We start from the raw sequence: 24,585 nt of genomic DNA, 5'->3' as shown, positions 1-24,585 counted from the left end.
TTGTTGACCAGGAAGTCAACCTGTTATACCATGTTTTACAAAGCTGCCCCAAGGAACAAACATCTTTGACCCTTGACCACCCCATCCCTGCCTTCAAGGAAGTGAGGAGAGGGGTGTGTTTTGGCTGCTGGTGGCACAAATAGAGAGCTAATCGGATTTCATGCTTTGGGCCTGACGTGGAAAGCAGGGTTGCCGGGTCCCTTTTTGTCACTGGTGGGAGGTTTTGGGGGTGGAGCCTGAGGAGGGCAGGTTTTGGGAGGGGAGGGACTTCAATGCCATAGAGTCCAATTGCCAAAGTGGCCATGTTCTCCAGGGGAATTGATCTCTATTGGCTGGAGATCAGTTGTATTAGAAGGAGATCTCCAGCTAGTACCTGGTGGTTGGCAACCCTAGTGGAGCAAGAGGCTGGCCCTTGAGAAAGGGCATATAGGGCCTACGTCAGGCTGTTCCTGCATCTTGGGCAAGTGAACACAGGAGGTTCCCTCCCTCTCTCTCTGTTCGGAGCAGATGTAAGCTGGTTGCCCATTTGGGGGCTGGGTAGGATTTTTTTAACCCCCTGCACAATTGGCCACAAGCGGGAGCAGTGAGGGAAAATGTGGCTTCCATGGTACATAGTACAACTCAGGTGAGCACCCTGAGGCATCAGTATGGAAGATGAAGGGGTAACAGTTATGAAGAGTTCTCCTGATTTTTATTCAAAATATGTCAGCTACTGCATTTTCTGTGACAGGAGTTAAATTTTTGCAGGTTTTTTTTTACAAAAGGTTGAACATATAACATCTGGATCAGCATTTCCATTACACAGCATCTGCACTATTCCTTCTTAAGTGTTTTTCTAGTTTGGTGCTGCATGTGAATTTTTAAAAAGTAGAACTTGATAGAAGAAAAGAGGGATATTCTTCCTTTTAAAGCAAGTAGAGCAGGGAAGGAGGGATTTCTACACTCAGGAAATCTGAACATCCCATTAAGATTCTGTTAAAGGGGCTGGAAATTTCCCCCTTCTACATTGTTGACAATTATATGTGAAAATGGACAGAGACTACAGTAGAGTGACCCCTTTAAGGACTATAATTTAAATCAATCAGATGAAAGTCCAGTGTGTTAAAAGTGTATGGCTTTGGCTCTCTTTCTAGAGTTGCTAACCTCCAGGTGCTAGCTGGAGATCTCCTGCTATTAGAACTGATCTCCAGCCGATAGAGATCAGTTCACCTGGAGAAAATGGCCGCTTTGGCAATTGGACTCTATGGCAGTGAAGTCCCTCCCCTCCCCAAACCCCGCCCTCTCAGGCTCCGCCACTAAAACCTCCTGCCGGTGGCAAAGAGGGACCTGGCAACCCTATTTCTTTCACCCAGTATTATGCTAAAAAAAATTAATGAATTAGAAATATGCTGAAGTGTATGTCGTTTCTGAGTGAAAATGTGCTACTGGCAACCTGTCGTACATGGTAAACTTAATTTTAGCCATTTTCATAGGAAGGTTTGCAATATGTGAAAATGCTCATTTCTAAGGCATCGCTAGGGTTTATGCACGTCATGTGGTCTTAAAATTTTTCTTTTTGAAAGTTTTTGCTTAAAACTTCAAAGGCTGAGATGAGAGTCCCCCAAACCACTCCATCTGCAACTTATTTCTAATATGAAATAATAAGAAAACAAAGGAAAGTTGTATTTATTCCTACATCTGAGAGGTGTTTGAACATTTTCTGCAGTAAACTAATACAAACTAATCAGAGGTTTGAAGAAAGATCAAAGGCTCTTATCACAGGTAGATTGTTAATGTAAACAGGTATCCATCAGCCTTGTTAGCTGGCCGGGCCTGGTCAAGGTTGTTACCAGATGATGCTGAAGTAATCAAAAAGTCTCTCTGTGTAAGTAAAGCTGACCTGAGGTTACACATTCACGAAAACAACTTACCCTCTTGGAAACATAACCAGGATATCTAGAACGATGGCACATGCTAGATGCAAATCAGTACGTTGATTGCATTTGTAGTCTGCAATAAAATCTTCACCTGAGAGAGTACCCAGCCCCCTTAAAAGAGTGACTCATTTGTGAGGGAATCCAGTCCCATCAGGACTACTGACTCATCTGTTTGCAAAGCTGAGTATGTCTGACTCTTCTTTTTCCTTCACTTTTCTTAGAAATCCTTCCAAAAATGTAACTTGCGTGAAATGTAGTGACAGTCCCTGTAGAATAGGGTGTCATATGCAAGCCAACCCCCCCTGAAAAGCAGTGTGACCTCTTAACAATATGCAGTATTTCCCATTGTCACCTTATTGTCTGGTTCTGCTACAGTACCTTTACTAGCTTCCTGATACAAAGAAATTAAACAAAGATTTTCAGAGTATGGAGATATAATTTTGGAAACGCTCGTTTGCTGAGAGCTGATGCATATATGCTCCGCTTGTCCCTGTCTAACAGTGACAGTCTCTATTTTTGGATCTATCCCTGGTAGAAGAGGACAATTGGAACAGTACCAATTTGCCTGTTGTGCGTTTGAGGAGATGATGGGGGATGCCTTTAAAAATGTTTCTATACAAAAATAATGAACAGCAGGGGAGAGGGACCTTGACTAGTGCATGTGCACAGCACACACTGATACTTGTGCATGGATACACAGTGCCAGTGTATAGCTTCTCTGCTAGACTGCGCTGCTGCCTATTGTGTTTTGAGTGGTCCTTAGTTAGAGTTACAACATTTGAAGTCTTAAAGAACAGCCAACAGTGATTGTCAGTTTGTGAACCCATTAACATGCCCTATTTGGGAACCAGTGCGAGACAAGCTGTTGCAGAGCAAATAAAGGTCCAGCAGGAGGGATGACAGCCTCCAGGTGGGACCTGGGGATCCCCCAGAATTACAGTTCATCTGTAGGCTACAGAGATCAGTATCCCTGGAGAAAATGGCTGCTTTGGAGGGTGGACTCTATGGTACCCCACTGATGTCCCTGTCCTCCCTAGGCTCCATCCCCAAATCTCCAGGAGTTTCCCAACCTGGATCTGGCAACCCTACCCCCCATCCCTTGCTGATGGCCAGAGGGGACCTGGCAACCCTTTCCAGGCTGAGCAGAACCTTCACCAATATGTAATGGCAGAGAGGAGAATGGATAGTCTCAGTCCATGATCCTTGATGTTAAGAGTAAGTAAAGGTAAAGGTCACATCACCCTGTCATTACCGAGTCATTCCTGACCCATGGGGTGATGTCACATCACGATATTTCCTAGGCAAACTATGTTTATGGTGTGGTTTGCCATTGCCTTCCTCAACCCCAGAAAGCTGGGTACTCATTTTACCAACCTCGGAAGAATGGAAGGCTGGGTCAACCTTGAGCCGGCTACCTGAAACCAACTCCCGTCGGGATCGAACTCAGGTCAGGGGTGTTACAAACGCAGTAGGCAGCCTAAAGCAAGCTGCTCTCTTTCACACACTGCAGTCCACGCACTTTATCTTAGGGGTTAATAATACTGGTTAACCTTACAAAGGTATTGTAAGCCTCTCCAAGATGATTAATGTGAAGTGCTTTGAATGCTCAAAAAATGCTATATTATTATAATATATAATATATCTATTTTATATTAATGTCCTTCTATCTGGGAGAACATGGGAGCAAGATGAGTAAAAAAAATCTTGTGGCAACTGTACTACAGTGTGATCTTCAAAACAATGGTGTTGTTGGAGCAACATTACAGAATGATGCTTACATGTTACCTGAGCAATCTACAAAGGTTGTACACTTGCATCAGCCCAAATGTTTACGTCAGTGTTTGTGTGCGTGCATACTCACTTGGGAGAGCAGGACAATCTCTGCCTCCCCTCCCTTAGCCTGTTACTCTGACCAACCAGGTTTGGTATGATCTTTTTGGAAAGTCAAAGCACATTTGAATGCCACGTGGATGGGAAGGTGAGAATTTTTTTGCAGGTCCGTCCCATCCATATCGGCATCAGTTTCCTTAGCAACCATCCCCTCCCACACACACCAGAGGTATTTTGGAAAGTGGCGTTTTAAAACAAAAAGGTAACTGACAAGTTGCTATAGTGCAATAATGTTACAATGCTCTGTTGCAACAGTGCACTAGTTCCCAGCTTTCATGTTAAAAACATTTCTAGACCCTTTCCTTTTGGAGTTATAAGGCAAAATGTGCAAGCTGCACATTTCCCCTTACCACTTTGCAATGGAAAGAGCTACAGACTTCCTATTTTGAAAAGATAAACCTGAAAACTAATACATTGTTGCAATAGATATTTATAACATTATTGTGCTATAGTGATCTGTATGACAACTGACTGTCTGATTACTGATTTTTAATAAAGCTTTCCCAAAGCCTTTTTGTGCGTGTTGGGGGGAATGACACCCATAGGGGACGAGGCAAGGAATGTGCTGGAAAAACTGCTTTAAAGGAGCTCCATTGCCACTGTGAATGCATTCTGCATTCGTGATCACAACAGATTGCACTGTGGGCATTACACCTTTGTTGATATTTAACAGCCTGAACTGAGCAAGGTTAGAAAATGTTTTTTAACACAGTGACCAACTGATATTTAAAAAGAGAAATGAAGGCTTCTAAAAATTAGTGAAAATCCCCCCTAGAAGAGTCACAAACCTCAGACCCACACTGTATTATGAGTGTAGGACAGACAGATTTAGATAATTACTTTGCTTACTTCTTCAGTGGCATCAAGAGATCACAGCAACTACAAGGGGACCCAGTATGGCATAGCATAGGGTTGCCAGGTCCCTCTTCGCCACTGGTAGGAGGTTTTTGGGGCGGAGCCTGAGGAGGGTAGGGTTTGGGGAGGGGAAGGACTCCAATGCCATAGAGTCCAATTGCCAAAGTGGCTTTTTTTCTTCAGGCAAACTGATCTCTATCGGCTGGAGATCAGTTGTACCTGGAGGTTGTCAACCCTAGCATAGCGGTTAAAGTGTCAGTAGGTCTGGGAAGACCTGGATCCAAATCCCCACTCAGCCATGATTAGGGTTGCCAACCTCTAGGTACTGGCTGGAGACCTCCTGCTATTAGAACTGATCTCTAGCCGATAGAGATCAGTTCACCTGGAGAAAATGGCCACTTTGGCAATTGGACTCTATGGCATTGATGTCCCTCCCCTCCCCAAACCCCGCCCTCCTCAGGCTCCACCCCAAAAACCTTCCACCGATGGCAAAGAGGGACCTGGCAACCCTAGCCATGATGCTCACTGAGTGACTTTGGACCAGCATCTCTCTCTCTCTCTGCTTAACCCTCCATACAGGGTGATTGTGAGCATAAAATGGAGGAGTGGAAAAGCATGCATGCCACCCTGAGTTTCGTGGAAGAAAACTGGGATAAAAAGTAATGATATTGCCAATCCACAGAATAGACTTCCTATAAAATAGTTGGACTATGTGAAATTACTGCCCTCTTTCTCCTTGAGATTTCTTTCAAACAATAACTCCTGTCTTAAAGATGATCTATACAACAGGCTTTGACTCCCTCTCCCACAATGCAATAACTCAGGGAAATTGTTGGGAAACGGGTTCAGGACAGCGAAAAGCCAACACTTCTTTACTCAACAGTTAAATTTATTAAACTTTGGAATATGCTGCCAGTGGAGATAGCGATGGCCACAAGCAGAGATCACTTTAAAAGGGCATTAGACAGATCCATGGAAGAGAGGTCCATCACTGGCCACTAGCCATGGTGACTGAAGGAAGGCTCCATCTACAGGAGCAGCAAACCTGTTTGTTTGGCCCTCCAGGGTAACTGGTTGGCTTCTGTGTGAAACAGTATGCTGGACTAGGTGGAACGCTGGCCTGATCCAGCAGATTCTTCTTATGTTCTTATGCTGTAAACAAGGAGGGGGAGTTTTACAACCATGAGAGCATTCTGTGATCTGTGAACTTCAGCTGTAAAATGTGGAACACTCTGAACAAGAGGAAGGTAGCTTTACACAGCTCATAAATCAAAACCAGTTTATTGAAAGTACACTGAATCCAGAGTAGAGAAGGTAGTAATCGAACCTTAGTCATGAATATTGTCCTGTGCTATTTCTGAGTCTCTCATGCATGAGGCATAGGATCAGAATCCAGATACAGTCACCAATAACCTGTTTAAATTTAGAAAGTGATCAGGAACATGGAATGCACATGGAAGCAGGAACCCCAAATTATAATTATGACTTTGAAAGTCAGGAACTCAGTGGCTTTGGCTGATTCACCTCAATTTCCTGTCTTTTCGTCTTCATCTGTAAAATGGCATCTTCCAAGTAACATTGTGAGGGTCTCTTAGTAATGTACTCTGAATAGACTCCATTGTGTTATTAAGATTACTGCCTATACATTTTTGTTACATACAAGTACAATATATAGTTGATTTCAGCTCCAATCACTAACATCAGCTAGCTCACAATATACTGACTGTCCTCATTTAAACTCTTGCTTTCAATGCTCATTCTGGCAAACTCTGTTGTGTTCTAAGGAACTGCGCCCAGCTGGCATGCCATCAAATTCCTGTTTCTTATCTCATACTTTCTAGAAGATTCATGTTATTAAACAATGGAATGACGAGGGTCTTATCTTAGGTCATTTGCTTCTTAGTGCTTTGGCACGATACCATGTGAGCCAAATCTGTCTTCCAGAAATTCTTTCTTGTGAGTTCATGTTTTCTGTAGAATGCGACCTTTCTTATGGCTCCTTCAAATACTGCAAAGTGTATCCCAGATTACTTAACATGGGGGCTTAGAAAATAACTCAATGACATGTAAAAAGATTACTTATTTCTTAACCATGTCCGCTTAATTAGCATAGGACACAGCCCAGTCCACTAAAACCCCATGTATTTAAATGGGAGAGATCTAAGAACGTGTTTAGCTTTTGCATAGAAATCAATGGAATTTAATATTGCTTTTTCTTCTCTTCTCAATCTAGGGTGGTTTACAAAGTTAAAATGTTAGGAATGACGACTGCCTGATGCATTCTCATTCATTTTAATGGGGAAGGTTAATGCTGTTAGTTATATAAAGGCATTAATATTAAAGCAACTGTCCAATTAATGATTTTATGAACCACCTTTGGATAATGACACATACAATTTAAAAAATTACATACTTTTTTTTTGCCCAAGAGCAGTTCACAGAACAAACAAGTTTGCTCTGCAATTCATGCCCTTGCAGCCTATGAGTCTGTGATATGAGTGCACATGGAACTACTGACAAGGCCAGGAGACTTTTGTCACACATTAATTGAGAACTTCAGTTCATAGGAGAGGATGTGATATGAGTTACTGCAGCTTTAACAGAAATACAAACATTTGTGAGCCTTGTGACGTGCATGACAGTTGGTCGTTAGATCTGGAAGTCTGATATACCGTGTTACGCTTTAGCAGTATAGTTGTCACTCTGATAATCAGATAACACCACAGAAGAAACAGAAAAAAACAAACTCAAATACCTCTTGAGATGTGTGGATTGCAAGATGGCCCTTATTTCTTTACTAATTTTAAAATTCTAATCTTAGGGTTGGATCCCACAGAGGATTTCTGTGGACAGAAAGGATTGTGTTTTTCATCTATTCCACCCAGCTATTGGGGGGGGGGGGGCTTTTCTCCAGGAGCAACATTTGAGGGGGATTTTGGGCTGCAGTGGGAGGTGGAAGGCACAGAAGTCCCATTATGCAGCCAGAAATGCTTCAATTGGTGGAAATCTCCACTGCGTCCAAGCTTCAGTTTACACAGTTAACAACTAATGTTACATTTAACAGAGGAGTTGCTTTCTGATATTCAGTTACCTGATGCAGGACAGTGATTTTGATTCACTCTGGTGTGGTGGCTGGTGTGATGGATTTGGATGTGGTCCAAGAAAAAAAAAGGGGGACCCAAGGGCGGGGGGAGATGCCCCATTTGAAGTTTTCCTCCTTTTCAGTCTCTTGGATTTGGATATAAGAAGCACAGGTTCCAAGCTGAAGTAAGTGGTTTTAGACAAAGGTTTTGAAAATCTAAGTTCCACACCCTATTCTGCACTGACTGTTTGTATAATGACTTGCAAATTATACGGTTGTTAATGCAGCAAAGTCGCTATAGGTTCCCTTCCATGTAGGATGGTAATGCAGATATAAGTATGTTTAAAACTCTAAGGTCATTCCTGAACTAAAGATTGAAGGGTATAAAAGTATATGAAACAGTAGATGGATAGTTAAGGATGGAATATAACTATGGTTGTCAGGTCCCTCTTCGCCACCGTCGGGAGGTTTTTTAGGGCAGAGCCTAAGGAGGACGGGGTTTGGGGAGGGGTGGGACTTCAACGCCATAGACGCCAATGGCCAAAGTGGCCATTTTCTCCATGTGAACTGATCTCTATTGGCTGAAGATCAGTTGTAATAGTAGGAGATCTCCAGCTAGTACCTGGAGGTTGGGAACCCTAAATATAACAATGAATGAATAATGGGAACAGAAGTGGCTTTATTGGCCTTTTACGCAGGGACGTTTTCTTGCAGTCACCCCTGCCGACTGCTTTGGGGCTTCCTTTTGATTATGCATGCCTTTTCCCGCCCGTCAGAGGTCACCTCGCTATTCCCACGTATTTTTCCCATGTTTTCCAGATGCTGTTTTAGCCACAATCTGGAAAATGCAGGCAAAACATGCAGGGAAAGCAAGGCAACCCCTGATGGGCAGAAAAAGACATGCATAATCAAAAGGTATCCCCGAAGCTGTTGGGAGGGGTTACTGAGAGAAAACGTCCCTGCATAAAAGGCCATTTTCTTTGTTCACCTTTGTGTTTTAATAAATGGCCGCAAGTTTAGTTGTGTGAGGAGACAATATAGGCTGCAGACCTAAGCACACTTACTAGAGAGTAAGTGCTGTTGAACTCAATTGGATTAAGTTTTGAGTGAGCCAGGAAGTCCCTGGTTGAAATGTCATCTCAATGCTGAATTCAGGGCCGAACTACACGTGGTATTGGGGATCTGTGAGCAGATATCCCTGTGTCCAATTTAGTTGCAAAATGGTCTCCCCCACCCCGTACGCAGTTTCCCCAGTTGAACAATATTCCTTGGGACTGGTTTAAGTCTCTCAACAGATCTTGAAAGCTAAGCAGGGTTGGCCATGGCTTGTATTTGGATGGGAGACCTCCAAGGAATACCAGGGTCATGACGCAAAGGCAGACAATGGCAAACCACCTCTGAATGTCTCTTGCCTTGAAATTCCCACCAGCGCTTGCCATATGTCAGCTATAACTTGATGGCAAAGAAGAAGAAGAAGAAAGTACTAACCTTAGTTCCTAACCTTTTTTTTAGTCCTGTGGGCACCACTAGAATTCTAACATAGGGTGGTGGCTGCAACCACAAAATTGGCTGCTGCAGGAGGTGCAGTCAACCACAAAATGGCTGCCACATGAACCTCAAGGAGTGAGGTTATGCATAACTCTAGTAACATTTCAACATTTCAGGCTGAAACTCTGTTTAACAGGATGCCTTCCTAAATTAACATATTGTTTTAAAATAATTTCTTGGATACGCACAGCTTACCTTCAGTCATGCAGTGAAGATCCTTGTGCTGTGGTGGCCACTGCCAATTGGATTTCTAATGGCCAGCCAGAAGCCTTGCTGGGCAGACACCCCATCTGACCCTGCCCACTTTCTAAAAGCACTTGGAGGGCACCAGGAAACGTGCTGACAGGTGGCATGGCACCAATGGGCACCATATTAGGGACCTCTGGGCTAGATATGTACTTAAAAAAAGAAAGCTGGGAATTCAGAGGAACTAGTAGATACATCATTATAATGTTATAGTGATAGATCAAACACTCAAAAAGCCCTCCAGTTATAGGGGAATTGACAGTTATGGTGTGTGTGTGAGGCATACAAACATGCTTTGACTGCAATCTTTCAAAAAAAATTGTAGCTAACCAAGTTTGGGAAAGATTGCAGCAAAGTGTGTGTGTGTGTGGGGGGGCGCAGAAAATGGACAGTTAGAGAATGACTCCGTGTGGAACTCCACAAAAAACAAAAATTGCTGTTCCAAACAAAGGTTAAAACCTCTGTGTGTGTGGAAGAAGCTTTCATGACATGTTGGAGATTTGATCCTGGATTCCCAGCATCACATGTAGTTACATCCTTAAATGCAGCCTATCCCTTATGCCAATTTAAGGACTGATACCAAGATTTAAGGACTGATACCCAAGATTATTATACCTTTTACTGAGATAAACTTGTAACATATTATATCCTTCAGACTTTCTTATGTCAGGATCACGTAACTCGGACTTAACACAAACAATTTTGTTCACGTTGCCAAGACAATTACTTCTGCAATTCTCTTCGTAATCACGCTGTTGTTTATATAAAGTCTAGGTTTATGGACTAACGCTCCTAGGCATTTGATGACGTGCGCTCTGGCTCGTGATAATTTATGACGGAACTTTCCCCCCCTTTAAAGTGCCACTGGATTCCTGTTTATTCTGCGGCAATATGGAAGTTGCTTACCACTCTCATTGCATGTATTTTAGTTGCATTATTGCATGCGTACAGGACCTATTTCCCAATAATTCCCAATGAGCGGCAATAATTCCCAATGAGCTAATCCGGAATAATAGTGCATTCTTCTGATACTGAAGCCCCATCGAGTGTAGCAAGGCAAAGGGATATGTTTTGATCTAATTCAAATTGTTTGAAGTAATTTAAGATACCAAAATTAAAAGATTAATTTAAAGAGAAGGATATATAAACTTCCCCTCTCCCCTCCTCTCTCTCTCCCTCTCTCCCTCTCTCTCTCTCTCTATATATATTTAACTTCCCCTCCTCTCTCTGCGTTAAGTGCCGTCAAGTGGCTTCCGACTCATGGCGACCCGATGAATGAAAGTCCTCCAAAATGTCCTATCTTTGACAGCCTTGCTCAGATCTTGCAAATTGAAGGCTGTGGCTTCCTTTATTGAGTCAATCCATCTCTTGTTGGGTCTTCCTCTTTTCCTGCTGCCCTCAACTTTTCCTAGCATGACGGTCTTTCCCAGTGGCTCTTGTCGTCTCATGACGTGACCAAAATACGACAGCCTCAGTTTAGTCATTTTAGCTTCTAGGGTCAGTTCAGGCCTGATTTGATCTATAACCCACTGATTTGTTTCTCTCTCTCTCTCTCTCTCTCTCTCTCTCTCTCTCTCTCTATATATATATATATATATTAGTGATAAGATAGAAATTGTTCATATTATATACTACGACTGGAATGATATAATTGAATGTGAATAAGTTTGAAAAATATATATTATATATTATCTATAGATATAGATATATAGAGATATAGATATATAGATATAGATATAGATATATCTATATATATAGAGTTCAGTAAGGCTGACTCCCTAGCAGTTTGCTCACAGATTTCCTCCGTTCTGCAGGAGCATAAATCGGTGCGGCGTCACCCATATCTGCACTTGCAGTCTCTAAAGACGTAGCCCGCTCTGGTCCACCTGACTCCCGTCTCCTGCCCTTGAGCCCGTTCGCCGTCCCCTTTAACTCGGCGGCGGAAGCGGCGCGGCGGCTGCCTTTTGCCGCCCAATGAAGGCTCGCTGCGCGTGCTCTGGCCCTGGCCGGGGAGGGTCCGTCACTTCCTGCCCCTGAAGCCGGCACGAGGGAGGGAGGCAGGCAGGCAGGCAGGCAGAGATCCTGGGGCGGGAGGGGGGCGGGGGAGGTTGCGCCGCCTTCGCCACCAACATGCCCTTTGACTTCAGGAGGTGAGTGTGGCGACCCCCAGGACGCAAAGGGGCGGCGGCGGCGGAGGACCCCCGGCGCAGGAGCAGAGTCCCGCACTTGGGGGGCAGGGGGACCCCCCTCCCCAATGCTGAGTTGTGAAGCTCTCTCCCCCTTCTCAGGAAGAGGGACAGGCGAGCCGCGCGTCCCTTGAATGCGGAGCGCCCCTCTGCGGTGCCGGTGGGATGGGGTGAAAGTGGCTCTTAGCAAGCACGGCTGCGTTTGGGCGCAGCTGGTCGATTTCCATCGCTATACACGGTGCAAAAAAGATGATCCCTGTGGTTGCGCTGTTATTGTGGTGTGGGAGTAAGCAGCTGGCAGCCCACCCCCCACCCCCCACCCCGGCCAAATTTGACATGGAGAAGGGTGCTGTCATGATCCTAGTTGCCAAGCCTGGATAAATAAGATGCTGGAACTGACTGAGATGGCAAAACTTACAAAATGATAATGTGCAATTTTGGGGGGAATGGGAGGTGTGGAGAATTTATTGTGAAAATCAATTTTTAATGGGACAATTTAAAGGATACTCTTTGATCTAACCCCTTATCTATAGCCTACTAAATAAAACAATATAAATATGTGTTAAACAACAATGGGATTAGTTTCGCTAGCAAAAGATTTTTTAAAAAATTTTAGATGGAAGAGGGTGAGGAGGAAGTCACCTTATCATTGAACTGTAATATTATTTTTAGTATTGGATATTGTTTCATATGTTGATATGTTAAATGAAGAAAATAAATTTTTTTTAAAAAAATGATCCTAGTTGCCAAGCTAGGGAGAAAAGAGGAGTGTGGAGAAAGCAGTGGGGGTTGGTTGGTTTGCAGGATTATTGGAGCTGGAGTCCTTCCCCAATATTTCCTATTCTCTTCTTTAACAAAACCAGCTGCTGGCCGAAGTAGTAAATGTGCCAAATGAACTGCAAATAGAACAATCTGAAAGCAATGGAAACAAGAGGGAATGTTCATTAGCTGTTTATAGGGGTTCATTTGTTAAAAGATTTGTGGTACAGAGGGAGACATCTGATGTTACCTTTAGAGCTACTGGAGTAATGGGAAGTGTGTCAGGAATATCCAGTGAGAGAGCCAGTGTGGTGTAGTGGTTAGAATGTAGGCTAGGCTTTGGGAGAACCAGGTTTCAGTCACCATTCTCCCATGGAAGCTTGCTGGGTGACCTTGGGCCAGTCACGGACTCTCAACGTATCGCACAGGGTTTTTGTGAGGATAAAATATTAGGAAAGGAGAACGACGTAGGCCCCTTGGGGAGAAAGACAGGGTAAAAATGAAATAAAAAATAAGAGAGTAGAGGTGAGCAGGCATGGAGAATAGACAGAGCATTTAGTACAGGGAAGCTGAAACAAGAACATAGTGATACCTGTTGAGATGTGTCAGATGTTCACTTCACTTAACACTCTTGAAGTGGCATCCTGATATACCTACCAGCTGTCTGTCAAAGTAGTTCTTGGTGTTACATCACGTGTCCTAGTTGCAGGATCAAAATGCTTGTGATGCCCGAGTGGTGATACGTGCTCAGGGGTTCTGTTCTGTCATTCTTGTCTCCTTCCCCAAAAGTGATGCGCTGTCCCTTTGTCCATCCTTCACATCTGCTGTTTTGACCTTCTTCCATATTGTTGTTTGAGCCTGGTTTTGGTTGTTCTCTGGTTATTTTGTAAAGTCTCTTGCCATATCTTACATTCTCTCTACGTCTCCTTCCCACATTCCTGCTTGCATTTGATATTCTATTACGTGATGCAGTGTGTTGCAAGGAGGTTTGGAAAAGCGGCGTATAAATCTTCTGAGAATGTTACTGGTATGGTTTTTAAAGGAAATAATTATGATAGTTTCTTTTATTCTAATTATTTCCAATTGCTGTTCCTCCATTTTGTTGTAAGGATTTCAGATCAGGCTATCAGTTATTGGGCAAAGTAGGTAGGTATATAGGGTGGCAATTTTTTGCATGGAAGTCTTCTTTTCTTCTAGTTCCATTTTCTTGTATATGGTTAGTATTGTCCTAAAATAATTGTTTCTGTAACAGTGATTCAGGTGCCCTTGTATTCTACTGCCAGTCACTCCTGAGACAGCCATTTTTGATTGGTTTCAGACTGTCTGCTGCAAAAGGATACACAACCAAGTTCTGACACTTTGTTTGCTCTCATATCATGGGGCAATGCAGTGCTCAAGTCCTCCCTGCCACCTCTGCTAACTAAGGTCCCACCTCTGCAGATATTTACCAGAGGTGTCTGCATCTTTGCCTAAGGGGGAGGGAAACATAGGTGGGAATGTTAAGGAAGAAAACATGCTGTTGTTACAGAACAGTTGGATGTTCCAGGTGCTTGGTGAGGTCTGTGCTACAAAGACCCTGATGATATAACTTTGATCGAAGTTAACATGCAAGCAGCAGGCTTACGGGTAGGGTGTGCTGGCCTGGCTGATGGGCATGGGTGGTTGCAAAAAAAAGTTCAACTTTGGAGGAGTGGAAGTTCGAGGCTGTTCCAGACCTATTATTATTATTACAATTATTACAATTACTATTACTATTATTATGCAATGCTGTTATGTTACTGATTTCTATCAGATATTTGAGGACACTGGTTGCGTTGGAGAAGGATATCAGAAAGTTCTCTTTAATAATTTGTACTATCTTAAATAAATTTGAGAGAAAGCCTCCTCCTCCCCCCCACCCCATGTTGGGGTCCTTGAGCTGCTGCCAGCATGGTGTAGTGGCTAACAGCGGTGGTTTGGAGCAGTAGACTCTGATCCGGAGAACCGGGTTTGATTCCCCACTCCTCCACATGAGCGGCGAAGGCTATTCTGGTGAACTGGATTTGTTTCCCTACTTCTGTACATGAAGCCAGCTGGGCGCCCTTGGGCTAGTCACAATTGTCTCAGAACTCTGAGCCCAACCAACCTCACAGGGTGTCTGTTGTGGGGAGGAGAAGGGAAGGTGATTGTAAGCTGGTTTGATTCTTCCTTAAGTGATAGAGAAAGTCAGCATCTAAAAACCAACTCTTCTTCTTTTGTTCTCAGAGGTTGCCCAGAATGAGAGTCATTTAACATCTAACTTGCCTTCTTAATCCAGTCATTACACATGGATAAGAGAATAGTGTGCTTGTGAAATTTAGTGTCTTTGTGCTTAAACTGTTTGGTCATGTTCTCTGAGGAGCAAGGGAAGAGTAGTACAGGAGCACACCAGAGAGTCTCTGTGCCAGAACAGCATGCTCAGCTACTCAACTAAACACACCTTTAAGGGAACTTAACATTTGTTTATTTATATCCTGCCTTTCTCCTTAACAGGAACCCAGCGCAGCTTACATCATTCTCCTCTCCTCTGTTTTATCCTCACAACAAATTGGTGAGGTAGGTTAGGCTGACAGTGTGTGATTGGCCCAAGGTAACCCGGCAAGCTTCCATGTCACAGCAGGGATTTGAACATGGGGCTCCGAGATCCTAGTCCAACACTTTAACCCCTAGACCACATTGACTCTCTATGGTGTGAATGAAATGGCTCTGTTGAATGTGTCTTACATAGTTCACAAGAAGAGCAGGTTGGGAAGGAATTGTAGTTATCAGCTATGCCACGTTTGCAACAAATCTTTTGCTGGTGTAGTGTACCACTCCAAAAACATGATTAACACAATTTTTTGTATTATGGATGGCTTCACAGCACACATATTTTATGGCCACATGTACATATGACAGTACCAAGGCACAGGGAACATACAATACAGACTTTGGCAATGTATATGCACCCTTCCCCAATACACACAGACACCCCTGTGCATATGTGTCAAGTAGAGGGACCAGATTTGCTAACTCTAGGGCTGGAGTTGGTATACAGGCAATATTGGGTCAGACACATGCATAACAAATTGTGCATTCATGACATGCTTGTGTTTTCTGTTACTGTCTTTAAATGGGCAGACAGCAAGGAGGGGAAATTCTAACTACTATATAAACAAAGGGAGACCTGCATGGGGAGGGGGAGTCCTGCACCCCTTCCTTGCAGTTAGCTTCATCTTGCTGCCGCCTCCTGCTGGCAACTGCATTTTCACATGCTAGGGCAACCAAATGTGTCACCCAAACACTGGCTTTTTTGAGTGACAATACCACAAAATTATGCAACTTTTTTGAAAACTTAAGAACTGGGTTTCCACCAGATTGGCAAAATCCTAAATAGCCTTTTTTGCAGATTTGCTATCCATAAGTGGCCTAGCCCTTGGCTTTAGACACAGTAATTTGTAACGGTGGGTGCATAAGGGTCATATTTTGAATACTGGTCTACTTGTATATGCTAGTTATGTGGGAGCAGAGTCAGTACTTCTCCCATCACTTCTTTCTTGAGTCCAGCATGTTTTCTTATTCTTGGAGAAGAGATTACTTAGGCAGTTGCTATTGCATATAGATTTCATATCAATAGCTAATAAGAAAATACAAATTTGAGAGTGGGTTTGAATGTCAAAGGCCCTTTTGTGGAGAATTGAATTAGATTGTCAGGCTGATTTGTTCTGTCCCTCTCTCTCTCTCTCTGTTTGTTCTTTCCTTGCATATTTCACAGGCTGCATTAATTCAGCTCAGCTTGTTATTTTAAAAAGTTAAAACGTGTTCTGCAAGAATTGTAGATAGCCATGTTGATCCATGGAATAAATCCAAAACAACAACAATGGCTTTATACCTTTTAAAAAACCCAGTACTGATTAAAATATCACAAAATAGTGGACGTAAGCCATGGCCCGGAGTTTGCAAGATCCGAACAAGGCTGTTAATGATGGGACATTTTGGAGGTTATTAATGCGTTGGGTCGCCATAAGTAGAACTTGAGAGACAGAGTGTGCACACACGCACACACACACACTTCCTGGTTTTCCCCAGAACTCTCAAACAGCCTGGATTTATGTATGGAAAGGGAGAGAGTTCTGAGTTCTTTGCTGCAGTACATTATATTGGTTTTGAGGGTGGATGCTACAATATATATTTTTTTTTTTGGAAAGCAGTGAGAGAAACAGTCAGTGCTCGCTTCTTCTTTTGCCTATGGGATGAGTTGTACTTAATCTTGCTTTAGTATTATAAATTGACTAATTTTTGTGGTATCTGTCAGTAGTCAGTTATATAAATTATAACCGGTAAGAGGAAATGGCTAGGGAAAATACATTATTCTTATTTACTGGTGTAGTGGTAGCTGGTTTATTAAAATTACTGTGTGATGAAGGAGATTGTAGGAACACATATGATAAAAATGTAGATGTACCTGATCTGGAGCAAGAATATATTCTCTGTATTTATCAACACCAAGTGGTGAGCAAGCTGTCTAAATGTACCCTTTGCACCTCCAAGTTAAAATTCACTATTAGGCATGATATGAAATTGTTATCAAGACATTCCCAAACCTGGACACATACTGGATTTGTCATATTTTGCGCCTGTTGGCAACTTGAACAAGAGAGCTTACAACTTGAATTATATTGGTGTTCTATGTAGTCGCTGGGATCCAGCAGAGATGGATTGTGGGTTTCATGGCATTTTTTTGTTGTTGGTTGTACAAAGACTGAAAGCCCCATATGTTCTTGGATTTCTTCTTCCCTTAATTGGCACTGAGCCCCTTGCTGATGCATGGCTTTCAATAGCAGACATTGGGTATACAGTGGTCTGCTATCAGTCATCTGTGTGGCTCTGTCATATTCACTCTTTATATTTTTAGATGTACACTTCTGCTTTCATTTTGATTCCCTTATCTTGGGAGACAGATCCTATGCATTTGAACCTATTTAATGTTGTTTTCTGCTGGGGATGTAGCAAAGAGGGGGGAGTCTGAATGTCATAATGATTGTTTATGACATCAGGGTCTGAGGTGACATTGTTTCCAGGACAATGTGTTTGTGGTAATATCACCTACAGCTAGTTAAAACAGAATGGTGGAGAAAGGGTGTAGGCAAAGGTGAGTGTGACTGTTGAAGGGATTGTCTGAGTATTATGTGTACAAGCATGTGGTTTTGCTCATGGAAAAAAGCAAAATGTCAAATATCTGTTACTGATGATCTTATCCAATGAATAACTAATACATTAGGATAATTTTGCAATGACTGTGCTGCTAATTTTGCTTTGCTCCTAAAAGTGTTCTAAATTGTCACTTTGTAGTTAGTAACCAGTACTGTAAAACTGGTGAGCAAGCTGGTGACTTGAGAAAGCTTCTCAATAAGAGAAGTTCCTTACATAGGTACTAGTTGGCATGATGATGTGATGGAGCGGTATTTTATCTGGTTGTGCAGGTGTACAAGGATACATTTTTAAAAATTAAGTGTATTGAATCCCACGTAGGAAATAGTGTAAGGGATGAGAAACTGCTTGAGTCAATGAGTGGATTCTCAATGTGTACATGCCTGCATTCATCTAACAGTTGCTGACCCACAGCAAAAAGACCATGTCATATTTTGCCTCTCAATTATTCTTTAAAGAACACATCACTGATTTTTTTGTCTTGCCTTACTTTGGCATTACGCTGAAATGGATGCTGCTGGTAAAATATTGTTGCAGTTATGGGATGTAATTGTGATAATTCTTAGAGTTTTCAGTTAAGGGACCTTAAGCAATGAATCTTAATTTTCCTCTCAGGCTGATGTACCTTTGGTAGAATCCTTTGTATAGTGAAATAACACCAGAGGCTACAACCCCTTAAATAGACACAGATAACTGGCAATATAGACTTGTGAGATCTTGGTTGGCATTTTTTTAAGTTGCAGTTTTTTAAAAAAACTTGTGAACTACTTACCTTTGGAACTGTGAAATTTTGGGATCCTTATGCTGGTAGCTAAAGCAGTGATTAGACCCACACAAGGGACTTGTGGGATTCAGGACTTTTTTCTTTGGACTGCAGACCCTCCTGATACATTTTAAAACTGTCTTTGAAACGCTCATCCATTAAAAAAACGTTTGTCATGTACACTTGAAGCTGAAACTTGGGAGAAACAAACTCAAAGCCCCCCTCCCAAGATTCATGGCATGTTTCTTGATTTTGGCTCCAGGCCTTCATCCTCAGATAAGTGATCTCCTTTAGGGCCTTTGACTGTATACAGAAGGGGCCAAACAGAAATATATTAATTTCACAGTTGCAGATAAAATTCTGCAGTGCAAAAGGTGTGGTGGACTGCATGACCAATGGTTTGAGAGGATACTCCTAGGTAATATAAAACTAATACTTTTTAATCATTCTGGCAAGCGTGCGTGTTTGAGCAATGTATGAGTTAGAGAATGAGAAGCTTGATTAGTGACACTAGGTTTGATCCTTCTCTTCCATGAAGTTTGTAGAAGGTATCTTTGCCACCTTCCCTGTTCAGTCCCCTGTGCCCCTTCCAAAAGTAGCTTCTGGGGCTCAGGATGTCCCCTGGGATGTTGCTGTGGGGGGGGGGGGCTGCAGTGAGAGGGGAGAACTGGCAGAAATCTTCTCCCTCCTCTTTTGCCAACAGCAAGTTATGTGAATAGAGTGCATATTTGTGGGAATTTCTTTCAAGTTTCTGTTTTGACACAGCCCCCTGAGCCATATTCCATGTTGTTCCTGAGTGTCCCCAGCCCTCAGGAGCCATTTGCCAGGTAGTACAGGGGATTGCATGGATAAGGGAAAGGAAGGGCTTGCTCTCTTGGCAGACTGTTTTGTATCCAATCCAATATTATATCTCTTCCCTCTGGGATAAATTTAAATTGCTTTGATTTAAATCAGTCTGCCTGGTCTAGTACTACTTTCTGTATGTGCATACATGCCTACCTATCATCTTCTCAATCTCACTCAGGTGTCTGATGAGGAAGGCTTGTAAAGATTCATGACACAGTAAACCAGCACCATTCTGTAGGTATCATAGCACTTTTTGCCTTTGTAATCCTATAGATGATTAGCGCAGTAGCTCTTCTGGAATGTTTTATACTGTAGGTGTTTAAAGCGACACATTTCAGTCTGAAGGAACTGTCATCTTTCCCCATACCCCTAAAATGCTTGCCGCCCTCAAAACTATGCTAAGAGGTAAATGTTTTGTCTGTCACAAGCTAATTTTCTGCCATATCTCTCATTGGCTGGCTTTGTTGGTCAGAATATAATGTCTGAGTGACAGATAAAATATGTGATAGTGTTTATTTCAGTGTGGCAAGAACTTTAGTATGTGTGTGTTTAAATTTAAATTCTGTTGGGGAAAAAAGCTATGCTAAATCAAGTTGTGGAAATACTATAGAAGTAGGAGAATAACTCTGCTTGTTACTTTGTAGGTCTCATTGGTTGTATTTTGTTTTGCTGCTTCACTTGCAGTGACATTTTTAGTTTTCATTCCAAAAATGGGTTGGTCTCCTTGAATATGACTCCTTTTACTGGAGCACATTTTCCTCTGTGATCTTGTAATGAAGTGGCTGACAGGTTTAAAGGGGGGAAAACCTGACTGTGAATATGAATCTATTTGCTTTTTTTCCTTTCGTGCTACTTAATAGAAATGACAGACGTTTAGGAATAGTCTCAAACTGAAGTTGTAGAATTCCCTCAGAAAACCAAATTTGTCTAGAATGCCTTTGCACTGGGCGAATGGGCTGACTTTTCTTTCTGCCCCTTTTCAATCCATTTTAACTCCAGAAATGCAGAACGCATAAAAGAAAAGCTAATCTGACATACTCGCAAGAGGTTCAAAACAAGTTTTGTTCATACACACACATTTGTACTCTCCTTCCTTCAAATGCCAGTCTAGTGAAACCTCTAAATAAATGAAAGAGGATGAGCACCAGAGAAATAACTGTAACACATAGTAGGGAAATTTGTTTCTCTTTTAATAAATATTGCTGTCTGCAGGCCACTTCAGACAAGAACTTGCAGTTAAACTGGTTTACTCCCACTGGAAAATAATTGAGTTAATATGAGAAACTTTTTTAAAGCTTTCTTTTGATGCATCCCTTTCAAGCTTTAGTGCGTGTGATTGTTTTTTTCCATCTAATACAGCCATCAAGGACAGACTATGCTCTATTCGGCCACCACTCTGCATAGTAAGTTAGGGAAATTGCAGATCCAGAATGTACAATGTTATGCCTTCTGTTTTGTGGGACTGCTTCCCTTACTGACAATTTTGCCCACGAGTGCCAGGATTACAGAACGCTCTTAGGCAGATATGTTTTTCATGACAATAAATGTAGTCGTGATTGATAAGGAACTTATATCTTGCTTAGAAAGGGGGAAACAGCTTCAGTGTTTGCCTTCAGAGACAAGCACTTAAGTGGCTCTGGCATTTTAGCTCTTTCATGCTATTGTTGAGTATGTACCTCACTGATGTTGTGTTCTGCTTGTATGATGAAAGTTCTAGTTGTGTTTCCACAGTATGTATCAGTGCTGTATAGTGTAACATCCTTGTTGGCTGGCATTCAGCATTCCTCCTTCCTTGAGAAACTTCCTCTGTGAATTTCAGTCTGTTTTTTTGGAAAGGGAATTAAGAGGGAGGAGCTGATTGACAATTAATAGTGTTCTTGCTCCTCAGTATTGGCCAACTTTTCAGTATGTGTCCAACTTGTAAGTAAAAAGCCAAGAAAGGTAAGGATTCTGTCTATCTAGCCCATCTATCCTGGCCTTCCTCCAAATGACCGCAGGGCAACATACAGGTTTCTCCCTTTCCAGTTTTATCTTCGCAACAACCTGTGAAGTAGGTTTGGCAGAGAAAGAATGACTGACCCAACGTCACTCACCCAGTGAGAATCATGGCCAAGTAGGGATTTGAATCTGGGTCTCTCAGGTCCTAGTTTGACATTCTAATCAGAACCAGTATGGTGTAGTATTTAGAATAGGGGTTCAAAACCTTTTTCAGCCGGAGGACACCATTGGAATTCTCACACAGGATGGTGGGTATAACAACAAAATGGCTGCCGTGGGAGGCAGGGTCACCCACAAAATATCAGGGGGTGATTTTATGTATAACTTTGGTAGCAGGTCTTCAACATTTCAGGAAGATGCTGTATTTAACGAGATGCCTTTTAAAACGAACATGCAGTTAAAATATTCTTTTGCATACACATAAAATAAGTATGCATGTTGAGGTAGCTAAGAAACACTTATCTGGCAGTATTTGCTTTCATTTTGCAAGTGTCTAACACACATGTATTTAATAATAAAGTGGCTGGCCTCTGTGTGGATGACAAAATTGGGCCACCGAGACACTAGGCGAGGTTTCTACATATTCAGGGGACTTCACAGGTATGCATAAATATAGGACTTTGAAAATTAATTAAAAGTAGGGGGGGACCTGTCAAAACCCAACCTGATGAGGGATGGAATGTTGAAGGCTAGCTGAGACTCAGTGAAAGGAAACAAGGGGAAGTGGAGAAGCCAGCCAGCAAAAGCCCCTGTGACACTTTGATTGGCATTCTGCATTGTGGCGTGTCTTCTTGCCCACACCTATACAATTAAAAAAAAAAGTACTGGCTGTTAAAAAAGTAACGGTAAGGCCCTGCCTCTCCTCTTCCCTGCAACTTTGCCTGACCACCGTTAGTTATTTACCTTAGATTTTATTTGTTATTTCAAGCAAATGTCTTTTTTTCAGAATTTAGACTGCAAGTTATTCATGCACCCCATGCAAGTTATGCATGTTTACCCCCAAGGACTTGTGCTATGACATCATACTACCCGAAGCTGATATGTTATCTGTAATAAAATGAATTTCAATGGAGATAAATATAAAGTTCGGCATTTAGGTAGGGAAAAAATCAAATGCATAATAATAGGGTGGGGGAAACTTGTCTTGGCAGTAGTATGTGCAAAAAGGATCTAGGGGTCTTAGTAGACCATACACTGAACATGAGTCAGCAGTGTGATGCGGTAGCTAAAAAGGCAAATGTGATTTTGGGCCGAATCACCAGAAGTATAGTGTCCAGATCATGCAAAGTGATCGTTTCTCTTTACTCTGTTCTGGTTAGATCTCACCTAGAGTATTGTGTTCAGTTTTGGGCACCACAATTTAAGAAGGATGTAGACAAGCTGGAACGTATCCAGAGGAGGGCAACACAGATGGTGAGGGGTCTGAAGACCAAGTCCTATGAGGAAAGGTTGAAGGAACTCAGTATGTTTAGCCCAGAGAGGAGATGACTGAGAGGTGATATGATAACCATCTTCAAGTACTTGAAGGGCTGTCAAACGGAGGATGGTGCACAGTTGTTTTCTGTTTCCCCAGAAGATCGGACTAGAACTAACGGGTCGAAATTAAATCAAAAGAGTTTTCGGCTAAACATTAGAAAGAACTTCCTGACAGAGCTGTTCCTCAGTGGAATGGGCTTATTTGGAAAGTGGTGGGCTCTCCTTCTTTGGAGGTTTTTAAGTAGAGGCTAGATGGCCATCTGACAGCAATGCTGTTTCTGTGAACTTAGGCAGATCATGGGGGGTGGGCAGGAAGGGTTGCGTCAGTGCTTGGCTCTCGTGGCCCTTTCTTACATGCCCAGGGTAATGCCAATCACCAATTTGGGGTCAGGAAGGAATTTTCCTCCAGACCCGATTAACCAGGAATCCTGGAGGGTTTTTTTGCCATCTTGTGGGCATGGAGTAGGGGTCACTGTGGGTGTGTGTGGGGGGGGAGGTAGTTGTAAATTTCCTGCATTGTGCAGGGGATTGGATTAGATGACCCTAGAGGTCCCTTCCAACTCTATGTTTCTATGATTCTATGTAAGTGTGAACACAGTCCCTGACCACAACAATATTTTTAGATTGTTTTTAAATAGTTTTGGAAGATGTAGGGGACAAGGAATCGGACTGCCATATAATGGCCAGTGTCTCATCAGCAGTACTGGAATTTGTTCCACAGTACTTAGCATTATGAGTTGCAAAAGCTTGACCATATTTCTTTCAGTTTTAGAGGAAGACAGGCTAGCTGATACAGCTTCTCCCTGAGAGTTCAGTTATCCATTCTATTGTTGTGATGAGAACACTGATGAGCTTTGTGCATGGTAGATCTGGCTGTGCCCCATTTTACTCATAGCAGTAGTCACATGATGGAAAGGAAGGGAGGTAACTGTGTCTTGTTGAGTCCATGATTAATATAGTAGCCACAGTAGCCTTGTGAACCAGCTGGCTGTGCTGGCCGTGCTTCCCCCCTCTGACAAAGGCATTTAGTATTTTAGATTTTCTCTGAGCAGAGCAACAGGAATGAAAGGAGGTCAATGATTGTTGATGTGAAAGTTGTTTCCTAGTCATGACTTCTTCATCTGTGTAAAGGAAGAAGACAGGTTATTGGTCATAGCAAGTTGCTAGCGTTAACAGATATCAGTAGGCAAGCAGCTGCCATCAGTTTTACAGTCCTACCACGGATCAAGGTTGACTCAGCCTTCCCTCCTTCTGAGGTTGGTAAAATGAGTACCCAGCTTGCTGGGGGTAAAGGGAAGATGACTGGGGAAGGCAATGGCAAACCACCCCGTAAACAAAGTCTGCCTAGAAAACATCGGGATGTGACGTCACCCCATGGGTCATGGGTCAGGTACCTTTACCTTTTTACCTTTACCATGGCTACACATTGCTTCATAGAGAAGTTCAATTCTTAACAAAACCATATAAAACCCTTTTCCTTCCATATAATTTTGGTGCCCAATATCTGGGTACTGTCACCAACTTGATCGTGTTATTACTTTGTATTGATAATCTTCATAACCACACTTACTACAGTGTCTGCAAAATACTGGCCAACTCTATGTCTTTCATACCTCAAAGTACAACTTCATGTTTATATCAGTGCAGCTTTTAAAGACCTGTAAAGGATCAGTGCTCTCACTGTGAAAGAGTGTTATAAGGGTTGGGAGTTTTCAGAGATTGCTGTACAGGATATCTGATAAAAGCTTGCAGTGGAGTTCTGAAAGCTGATTAGGTAGTACCTTTCATTTCTTGCAGCAGTGCCAAACTAAT

General features: G+C 42.4%; 1 protein-coding gene across 1 annotated transcript in view; it reads left to right on the top strand.

Moving 5' to 3' along the window:
* The window catches only part of ERGIC1 (endoplasmic reticulum-golgi intermediate compartment 1), a 124,519-nt gene that overhangs the window by 6,864 nt on the left and 93,070 nt on the right, over positions 1–24,585 (top strand). The window contains exon 2 of the mRNA XM_056847790.1: positions 11,632–11,687. Coding sequence (XP_056703768.1) covers positions 11,632–11,687 — 56 coding nt within the window. The remainder of the gene's footprint in view (positions 1–11,631; positions 11,688–24,585) is intronic.

Source organism: Euleptes europaea, chromosome 1, assembly GCF_029931775.1.
Source record: "Euleptes europaea isolate rEulEur1 chromosome 1, rEulEur1.hap1, whole genome shotgun sequence".
Lineage (NCBI taxonomy): Eukaryota > Metazoa > Chordata > Lepidosauria > Squamata > Sphaerodactylidae > Euleptes > Euleptes europaea.
Note: the sequence above shows the minus strand (reverse complement) of the source record. Positions and strands in the feature narration are given on the sequence as shown.